The sequence below is a fragment of the Papaver somniferum genome, chromosome 6, assembly GCF_003573695.1.
Source record: "Papaver somniferum cultivar HN1 chromosome 6, ASM357369v1, whole genome shotgun sequence".
Classification (NCBI taxonomy): domain Eukaryota; kingdom Viridiplantae; phylum Streptophyta; class Magnoliopsida; order Ranunculales; family Papaveraceae; genus Papaver; species Papaver somniferum.
The window spans coordinates 108,560,050-108,570,469 of record NC_039363.1 but is presented as its reverse complement, the minus strand read 5'-3'; the positions used below and the strand labels follow the sequence as shown (position 1 = coordinate 108,570,469).

Genomic DNA, 10,420 nt, shown 5'->3' with positions numbered 1-10,420 from the left:
AATGAAAATGAGATCGATTGAGTCGCTGAGTAAGGTAATATCTTTGTTTTTTATTGATTGATTGATCAATCAAATATCTTCGCAGAAATCAAATAACTTGTAATTAGATTATGTAATAGATCAAATTAGTAAATTGGGTATGATTACAATCAGTATCGCTTAGAAATTGGGTAAGAATTGCTTGTACTTTGATAAATTTATTGAAAATAAATGAAAATTATCATCATTTAATAGTTACCCGTTTCTCTCTGCTCCTACAATCCGTTTAGAATTCAAATCATTTGATTGATCGAATAATTTTTTTAAATAATTTCGAATTAAGAATCTGTTTGTCTGATTGTATATGAAGGAATTTTTTTGATCATTTTTTTCGATTATGTCAATTTGAATCTCGATTCGAAGAAATTGTAAACCAATTTCGTTTTTTAGGCATCAAACATGAGCGAAGTAATTAAATATCGCAGAAAGAATAGCAATAAAGAGGCTAACTATGAAATAGCATTTGGCACGTTTGATGGCTACAGAGAACCTTCTCTTCGTACCATCAAGAAAGTAAGTTATTTTCAAAAGTAATTTTTTTAATTTTTCTTTGCAGCTCTAATCAACATAAGTCCAATCTTTTAGTGTTGTAAGAATGGCATCCCTGGGTGCACATAGTTGTACTCTGTTAATTGACTTGATTAGAGTGTGGATTAGGTTAGGTTGGACTTTGTAAGTGTGTATACACCACATGCAAGTCTTTTGTCTGTCACATACACGTTAGTTTGCGGAAATTTACCTTATATGATGTTAAGTTGGGAATTAGGAGTCATAAGTAGATGGAGATGGTAAACTAAAATTCTTTAGTTATAGTAACAACTTGTTAATTAAGTTTAACATTACCATGTATATTTGACTGATTTAAGTTTGTTATAAAATTCTTACTCAATCAAAACAAAACAAAAAGAATAACTCCCCGTGAAATGAAACGAGATCATATGTTAAATATAACAAACTAGAAGGAAAAAACTCATTCCTAATTTAAATAAAACAAAATAATTGTAATAGTAACGTTAATAAGGGAAGTTAGAAGATTGTTTTAATATATATTATATGAAATAATCTATTAAAAACTAGTTTTTATTTACATGATATGTTTATTTTCTTGATATTGATGCATAAAACAAACAATCCTCTTAGAATGGTATACCTCGGAACAAAAGTCATGGTTTCTTCATCAAGCTTTTTATCTAATGAGTTGTGAATTCTTTAAGATCGATACTGATGTATATTGTGTTCCTTGTATAGGCACTAGGACGACCAAGTTCTTAGGTTTACATAGTTATAAAAGATTTTTAAATAGACATTTTAAAATGAAATTAATAATTAAGTAGATTTTCACTCCTTCTTGCATTTTAGTGGTGTTCATTCATGGTTTTTGGTTCGATTATGATGGGTTCAAGAAATTTAACTATTGGCGGAAAACTTTGTTTCTTCAAAAACATTAGGATCAAGGATTTCCGCTTACGATATCTTCGAGAAAATAACTTCTATCAAAATGGTCAGATTTTTCTCCAAGAAAACCAATACCCCTCTCTCTTTCGACTACACAAAGATGATACTCGTACGACTTTTCATTCTTTCTCTTGTCAGGTTACTGGTTGAATACCTATTGTTATGCGTTGTTTTGAGAATCATTTTTATTCACTTGTAATCAACAATCAAATTTTTATGAATGAAGCATTTGTATTTTAGTGGAAAGAACAAGAAAACAAAAAATCATCATATACATCGTGATCATTATTTGGTTGTTGGTTTCAAGTTTCTTTTGATGTTATTGAGTTGCTTAAAAGCTCTTATTGGTTGATCTAGAAATTATATTTAGACACAAGTCGCTCACATAATATATTTTCTATAAGCATGTTATGCTCGAATGCTTTTACTTTATTTTTCTTTTTTCTGTCTAGTATAATTTTTATGCCTCGGTAGACAATTCTTAGTAAAAGTTATAAAACTTATCTAGAATATTCGACTCTCTTGGTGCTTTTAATCACAACTCAACTCAATGAAACACTTATTTAAAGATGATGGTCTCAAGGATAGTCGAAAAGAATTAAAAGATATTTGCTTATTGTGCCTGGTTTAAAATTGAAGAACACATATTGAATCATTGATACACCTTAAAAGATGAAAAAACAACAACAAACTAGACTATGCTATCTTTTGATCAAATTTCTTTACAAAATATTAATGGAATTAGGCAAATAGGAGCTTAATCTAATGCCATCTCTATTATCTTCAACCTCGTGAAACCTAAACCTCTTAAAACAAGTAAATCACTAACAAAATTCACTTCAAATCCATGAAGGAAGCACACCCCAAGAAAAAAAAAGCAAAAGCAAAAACAAAACCTAAAAGAGCCTCTTTCATATCACCAACAATCTAGTCCATCCAACGGACAATTCCTTAAAAACCATAAACGGTCAAGATTGGTATTTTGAAAATATTAGCGATCCGCATGAGGTCTAACAACCAATCACATCTCAGAACTCATATGTACTAGGATCGCCATCCGAAACACTCTTAAGCAACCAATCAGATACCAGAATCTCATTTGTAACGCCAAACTCTAAACTTATCATAAATACCAACCCATCGAAATGAAAAAATTTCACGCCCAAACTTTCTGCACTAATCAATTCTTCTTAGATACAGAGGAAAAAAAAAATCTTCAAATAATTCTTTTCAATAGTTTCAAGAGAAAATGTCTGAACAACAACAACAAGTAGAAGATCTGAACGCAGCACCAGCAATGGAGGAGGTAGTTGAACAACAACAACAACAACCACAACCAGAAGAAGAAGCACCTGTTGCAACCGAAGGTGCTGAGAAACCAGAGAAACCAGTGAAAGAGAAGAAACCCAGAGCTCCTAAGGCTGCTTCTTCTCATCCAAGTTACTTTGAGGTAAAACCATCAACTCTGGAATCTTATTTCATTTTTGGTATTTTTTTAATCTAGGGTTTGTTTTTAATTTGGGGATTTGGTGTGTTTATGATGTAGATGATTAAGGAAGCTTTGGTAGCATTGAATGAGAAGAGTGGATCTAGTCCTCATGCTATTGCTAAGTTCATTTCAGAGAAACACAAAGATTTACCATCAAATTTCAACAAGATGTTAGGGGTTCAATTAAAAAACTGTACTGCTAATGGGAAATTGACTAAGGTCAAGGCTTCTTTCAAACTTTCTGATGGTGCAAAGAAAGCTGTGAAATCTGCTGGTGCTGGGAAGAAGAAACCAGTCAAATCTGCTGCTGCTGTTTCCAAATCTAGAGGTGTTAAGAAAGCTGCACCTAAGAAAGTTGGTGCTCCTTTGAAGAAGAAAACTGCTGCAGGAGTTAAACCTAAGCAGGTGAAATCAATCAAATCTGCATCTGCCAAGGTTGTTCCAAAGGGGAAGAAACCAGTATCTGCTAAGGCTTCTGATCCTTCTCATCCTACTTACTTTCAGGTATATAAACACGACCCTAGATTTTTTCCCCCATTTCTTATGTTCTATACGAATAGATCTTGGTGGTATTGAAATCTGGATTAATTTTTTTTGGGGGTTTTGTTTGCAGATGATTAAGGAAGCTATACTGGCTTTGAAAGAGAGATCTGGGTCAAGTCCAATTGCAATTGCTAAGTACATGGAAGAGAAACACAGTAAAATTTTGCCTGAAAACTATAAGAAACTTTTGGCTGTTCAATTGAAGAAATGTGTTGCTAGTGAGAAATTGATCAAGGTTAAAGCTTCTTTCAAGCTTTCTGATGCAGCAAAGAAAGAAGTTAAAGCTGCTCCTAAAGCTGTTGCTGAGAAGAAGAAACCAGAAACTAAACCTAAAGCTGCTGCTGTTCCAAAAGCCAAGGCTGGAAAGAAACCTGCAACTACTGCGGCTCCTACAAAGAAGAAGGCTGCAACTGCTGTTGCTAAGAAAGCTGGTTTGAAGAAGCCTGCAGCTGCTGTTGCAAAGAAAGCTGGGTTGAAGAAGAAGCCTGCTAGTGTTGTTGCTAAGAAAGCAGCAGCTGTGAAGAAGCCTGCTGGCGTTGTTGCTAAGAAAGCAGGTTTGAAGAAGCCTGCTGCTGTTGCTGCAAAGAAAGTTGATCTTAAGAGGAAGGCAAAGGCAGCTACTCATGTTAAACCTAAACAACCCAAGTCCATCAAATCTCCTGCAGCTAAGAGAGCTAGAAGAGCTTAAATCAGATTGTTTATGTGTTCTTAGTTTTTAGTCTGTGGTTGTAGATGTCAAATACATATATATTAGTCTGTTTTCGTCCTTAATTGTTGTTTAGTCCTGCAACTCTTGTTTAGTATTAATGGAAGAAGGTAAACAATTTTCAAGATTCTGTTTACGGTTCTACATTTCAATGGACTACTTATGATATGTAATTTCACAATCAAGGTATAATGTTCACTAATAACGAAAGATCTGCTGCATTCCAATTGAAGTCACCAACTGTTAATGGGAATATTGTTACCATAACTATGAGACATTTCTCACTACTTGAGACTGCAAAAACAACTGGATAACACCAGCAAATGCATAAACCTTGAAATCTCTTATATAATTTCCAATGTGTTGTCACATTGCTTGGCCAGGATTTAGTAGTGTCCTGTAACTCTTGTTTTTGTATTAATGGAAGAAAGAAACATTTTTCAAGATTTTGCTTACGATTCTACATTTACTGCCATTACCTATTGTAAGTAAGATCACAATCAAGGAGTAATTATTAGTAAAAGATATGCTGCTTGTCAATTCAGGTATCCGAGAAAAGAATGATGCAGCAGCAAGCAACAAAAACAGTTCCAACAACAACCACAGCAATGGACACATTCAATACAATATCCTGTTGGTGCTGCAACAATGGTGATGTCTCATCAAATGTTACCAATTCAAGCCACTTGACTGTTGATGGAAATATAGATATGAAATAACTATGAGATGTTACTGACATTTCTCACTACTTGATATTGAATAACCACAGGGATAGCACCAGCAAACTAGCAATACATAAACCTTGCAATTTTATATGAAGTTCCAATATATTGTCCATTGCTTTGCCAAGAATCTAAATAATCCTGCAACTCTCCTGTTTTGCATAATGGAAGAAAGCAAACATTTTTCAAGATTTTGTTTACGATTTACTGCATTTACTTTTGTAAATAGGATCACAATCAAGGAGTACCTATTAGTTAAAGATATGCAAGTCGAAAAAAGAATGATGCAGCAGCAAGTAACAAACATTATTGATCCATAACAGCAACAACAACCACAGCAATGGATACATCCAATGCAATATCCTGGTGATGCTGCAACAATGGTGATGCCTCATCAGATGATATCTCAACATTATCCGACTCATATTATGGGGTTCTACCATCAACAACAGCAACGACATATTGAAGAATCTTTTTCTTCTTCAGAAGAGAACAAAACAATATGGAGTAGTGACCTTCATTATTGGATGGATGAGAATTATGTTCATACTGGGGAGGTTATCAACATTAAGGTAACCCTTAATAAGCAGATTTCGATGTCTGAGGAATTGTTGAATTCGCCACTCGTGTCACAGCTGAATAGGTGTTGCAGGACTACAGTGGCACGCCAATTTTGAATGCAGAACAGCCCCTCCGCTTGAACTGGGCATCGTTTTGCATGGGCGACAAGCATTCAGATGCAAGTTCTGACAAGTCTATATTTGTTGGTGGTTTGGCTTCAGATGTTACTGATACAGTATTGCAGGAGACTTTTGCCTCTAGATGCACATTTATAAAAGGAGCAAAAGTTGTTATTGATGGAAATACAGCAGGTATTTCGAAAGGTTATGGATTATTGAGATTAGGTGATGATAGTAAGACGACATGTGCCATGAATGAAATGAACAGTGTGTATTGTTCAAGTAGAGCCATACGCATAGGTCCGCAACCTCAAGGAAGTCAGCTGCTTATCAACAGCAATAGTCTTCACAAGGTGGTTATGCTTCAAATGGTGTATCACACCATGATGGTGATTCAACTAACATAACAATATTCGTTCGGGGCTTGATTCCACTATCACTGATGGAGACCTAACGCAAACCTTTTCTCAGTATGGTTAGATTACATCTGTTAAAAATCTTAGGATATCTCTTGGCAAAGGATGTGGATGCATACGGTTCGCTAATAGAAACAATGCTGAGGAAGCAGTGCTGCATTGGGAAAGTTGATTGGAAACCAAACAGACTGTTTGTCTTTCTTGGGATTGTAATCCAGCAAACAAGCAGATGAGAGCTGATCCTAGTAGCCAGTCGTGGTGCAGCATACAATGGAGGACAAGTATATGACTGCAGACATGCTGCACCTGGGTGGCTCAGGACTTAAGCATATACACTGCTGTTCCCGCCGCATATGGGTCATATCCAGTGTCTACCAACAAGAAGTAAGCTGAGGAAGCAAATAGAGTAGATAAGAGTGAGTTGTGATTGTGGAAGGTGGTGGTCATTCAACAAGAGTTACAAGACCTCTCCAAGTGGATTTATGTAAAAGATCAGCTATATTAGCTATAATGTCTAGCTTGTTGAGTGTTGCTGAAGCACAGTGAGTGGGATGTAATACTCTCTTGGCCGGTGTCCATAATCGAATTTTGACTCATCTTTGGCCCCTGGATTATTGTTAGGATTTTATCAAAACGTTATCTGAATTTAAAGAGCTTGACAGATATGGCGTCCTTTATTTTTGTGGGTAGGTTTTTTGTATCTGGCATATGCAGCTGCAGAAAAGCAGTGTCAGTAGTTGATTTATCCTGGACAAATTTGCTCTTTCTCGTTAAAAAAGAAAAGAAGACTAGTATGGATAATTTTGATTTCACCTAAAAAATCAATTCAAGTATGTAGAACTTTCAATGAAAAAATTAGATGCCAATAATGACTTGTTGCCAACAGTTTTCCTTACTTGCAACAGCATACCAACCTGGGATAACACCAACAAGATAGCATTACGTACACATAACTTACGCAGAAATTGTACCTGCGGTTTTCATTTATGTCCATTCCACTGCCAAGGCTTCAGTTTGAGCGATTCTCTATACTTACTACTACTTACTAGTATCTTTTGGTTCATAGAAAAGGGGATGGTGTGACAGGAATCCCATTGCTAAGGTGAGATTCACCAATATGGGGCATATTAGTGAATGGCAATCAACAACAAGTAAGCTGAGGAAACAAATAGAGCAGGTAAAATTGAGTTTTGATTGCAGAAGGTGGTGGTCATTCAACAAGACCACTCCAAGTAGATTTATCTACAAAATTAGCTATATGATCTATAATATCTAGCTTGTTGAGTGTTGTTGAAACACCATGATATACTTGCAACTGCATACCAGCCTGGTATAAGCACCAGCAAAATAGCATTACATACACGCGAGCCTTGAAATTGTACATAGGGTTCTCATTATTGTCCATTCCATTGCCAAGGCTTCATTTTGAGCGATTCTCTATGTCTTGCTAGTATCTTTTAGTTCATACAACAGGGGATGGTGCCACGAGCACCTGCAATGAACACCAAGGTTCCCATTGCTTTCTTCAGAACACCAAGGTTCCAATTGCAATGAGCACCTGCAAACCCCACTATCAAGTATCAAATTAAAAGCTATTCGAGAAAACTAAAATCAGTGAAGTTCACAATTTCAAGTAATTAACCAATTTTTTCCCAGAGAGACCGGTTGGTCAAGAGCCAGGAGACTCAGGACCTGTTGTCTTGTGACATGACGAATAGTTGGAACCAGTGAGGGGCTAGTAGCTTCCACAGGCTCAAACTTCAGGAACCTTTTTTTTTGGGGACTACTCAAAAATGGTGGGAGACTACTTTGTGATAGGAATGTCTACCCTATACTTATAAGGGGTGTCCTAAAGTGTGGAAATGACTAACCTACTCTTCACCTATATATATATAACCACCTCCTCCCATCACCACCACCTATATATATATATGATCACCTCCTCCCATCACCACCGCCGCTCACCACCGCCAACCACCACCGACCACCACCACCGACCACCTCAAATCACCACCACCGCCACCTCTATATATAGCTCAATTTACGTCATTAACAAAACAAAATCAAAATCAAAATTATAACAAACCCATTACTTTGCATTCGTTTTCCGTTGAAAAAATGAGAAGTAATCATTAAAATGAGTTGAAAATGGAAGTTACAGAGAGACGTTCGGCTAGGAATTATGTGAAACAGTTTGTCGAACTAGCTGATATCAGTTTTAATGGAGTTTTTTCTTTCAGAGAAAAGTTCGGTTACCTCGCAAAAATTTTTTCCTAGCCGAACTTTCAGTTCGATTACGTCGCAACTTTTTTTTTTCCTTTTTCTCCTAGCCGAACTTTTAGTTCGGTTACGTCGCAATTTTTTTCTCCTAACCGAACTTTTCTCTGAAAACATATATATTGAGTTCGGTTTCGTCGAATTTTTTTTTCCCGGCCGAACCTGTGGTTCGGTTACGTTGCAACTTTTTTTCCTAGCCGAACTTTTTTCTGAAAGCAAAAATTCCATTAAAGCTGAGTTCAGCTACCTGTGTTTTCAGAACTATTAGCCGAACTACACTTGCAGATGAGTTCGGCTATCTGTTCTTCAGATGTCCTAGCCGAACTCTATTTCCATGGTCAAAATCAGTTTATAAATTTTTCATTTTTTCGAAAGATTTTTGCCAATTCAAGCAACATTAACTAAATTTGAAATATACCTAAATACCCAAAACCTTCATTTCGAAATCAACCATCTTATAAAAAAAAAACAAAAAAAAAACCCTTCTTCTCAAAAATTGTTCTTTTAAAACACCAAATTAAATAATCTTAACCTCACTAATTAATCATTACATTAACACCAATTAATCATTACACTAACTAATTCAATTACAAAGGACAAGTTTGGTATTAAAAAAAACTTAGATAAGGGGTGACTCATTATTACTTATAATATCCACCCAAAAAATGGAGAGTGTCCCCCACCATTTTTGAGTAGTCACCAAAAAAACGGTTCAACTTCAGTTACCCCTTATGATTATAAGCAAATAGTATTAGACAGTTAATAGGAAGTTGTCGGTTTTCTGCAACCGACAGCTTACAGATTATAAACAACAATTGATGCTATTCTGATTCCTTTTAGATCCCTTTAGTTGGTCGGTTCCCAGAGCTCGACAATAATTGTACCCAAAAAGAAACTAGAGAAAACACAAATACTCCTTATTTTTGTTTGTTTGAGTTACCAATCCGTATGAATACAAAACCAACCAATGAGAGCGCAGCATTCAGAGCATACAGATTTTGTGTTTTCTCTCAAACCAGAAACCAATCCCACGTCGGTAAATACATCTCCACCGCCTTGACCACGTTTTGGTTAAAAAATACTAATATAAATACCAACAAGTACCACCTCCTTTCATCCACAAAAGAAAAAGATTAGAAACCCCTAATTTCTCTTCTCTCAACCCCTAATTTCTCTTCTCTCTTCCTTTTCAAAAAGTTCTCAGATCTCGTTTTCGTTTCATGAATGGCTCGTACTAAGCAGACCGCTCGTAAGTCCACCGGAGGTAAAGCTCCAAGGAAGCAACTCGCCACCAAGGTATTCCATCTCTTCATCTCTTCTCCTCTAGCTCTTTCTGATTCTGAATCTGCTTTCTTCTGTTCTGATTTGGCTTTCTTTTGTTAGATTTAGGGTTTTCTGTTCTAGTTTTTGATTTGATTTGATTTTTTTTTTGCGGTTTATTGATTTGTTTTGTTTTGATTTTGGTTAGGCTGCAAGGAAATCAGCACCAACAACTGGAGGTGTTAAGAAGCCACATCGTTACCGTCCCGGAACTGTTGCTCTTCGTGAGATCAGGAAATACCAGAAGAGTACTGAGCTTTTGATCAGGAAGTTGCCTTTCCAGAGGTTGGTTCGTGAGATTGCTCAGGATTTCAAGACAGATCTTCGATTCCAGAGTCACGCTGTTCTTGCTCTTCAAGAGGCTGCTGAAGCTTATCTAGTTGGATTGTTCGAGGATACTAACTTGTGTGCAATTCACGCTAAGAGAGTCACAATCATGCCTAAAGATATCCAGTTAGCAAGGCGTATTCGTGGTGAAAGGGCTTAAGTTCTTTAATTGTTCTGTCAATTCACGCTAAGAGAGTCACAATCATGCCTAAAGATATCCAGTTAGCAAGGCGTATTCGTGGTGAAAGGGCTTAAGTTCTTTAATTGTTCTGTTTTCTAGGGTTTGATTTTTTAGGGTTATGGAGAATTTGTTTTTGCTTTGTAAATAAAGCAATTTACTCTTATCAAGACAATCTTTCGTTTTATGAATTTTAAGATGTAGTTTGTGGTATGAATTTTTCATTATAATCAATGAAATCTATTCATTACTGATAATTTTTCTTTCA

General features: G+C 36.0%; 2 protein-coding genes and 1 pseudogene across 2 annotated transcripts; all 3 read left to right on the top strand.

Annotated features, from left to right (window-relative positions):
* Positions 1–2,649: 2,649 nt before the first annotated feature.
* Positions 2,650–4,434, top strand: LOC113288798 (histone H1-like). Its single transcript, XM_026537921.1, has 3 exons — positions 2,650–2,944; positions 3,041–3,487; positions 3,597–4,434. Exons 1-3 carry the CDS (start codon positions 2,744–2,746, stop codon positions 4,212–4,214), a joined length of 1,266 nt encoding a protein of 421 aa, XP_026393706.1. The 5' UTR covers positions 2,650–2,743; the 3' UTR covers positions 4,215–4,434.
* Positions 4,435–4,652: 218 nt separating this feature from the next.
* On the top strand, positions 4,653–6,376 carry LOC113291290 (annotated as a pseudogene).
* Positions 6,377–9,434: 3,058 nt separating this feature from the next.
* Positions 9,435–10,420, top strand: LOC113288797 (histone H3.3). Its single transcript, XM_026537920.1, has 2 exons — positions 9,435–9,623; positions 9,796–10,420. Exons 1-2 carry the CDS (start codon positions 9,552–9,554, stop codon positions 10,132–10,134), a joined length of 411 nt encoding a protein of 136 aa, XP_026393705.1. The 5' UTR covers positions 9,435–9,551; the 3' UTR covers positions 10,135–10,420.

Coding starts and splice junctions, on each gene's coding strand:
- LOC113288798 (XM_026537921.1), top strand. CDS start 2,744: ATGTCTGAACAACAACAACAAGTAGAAGATCTGAACGCAGCACCAGCA. Junction 2,945..3,040: donor CTCATCCAAGTTACTTTGAG/GTAAAACCATCA, acceptor TTTATGATGTAG/ATGATTAAGGAAGCTTTGGT. Junction 3,488..3,596: donor CTCATCCTACTTACTTTCAG/GTATATAAACAC, acceptor TTTTGTTTGCAG/ATGATTAAGGAAGCTATACT.
- LOC113288797 (XM_026537920.1), top strand. CDS start 9,552: ATGGCTCGTACTAAGCAGACCGCTCGTAAGTCCACCGGAGGTAAAGCT. Junction 9,624..9,795: donor GGAAGCAACTCGCCACCAAG/GTATTCCATCTC, acceptor GATTTTGGTTAG/GCTGCAAGGAAATCAGCACC.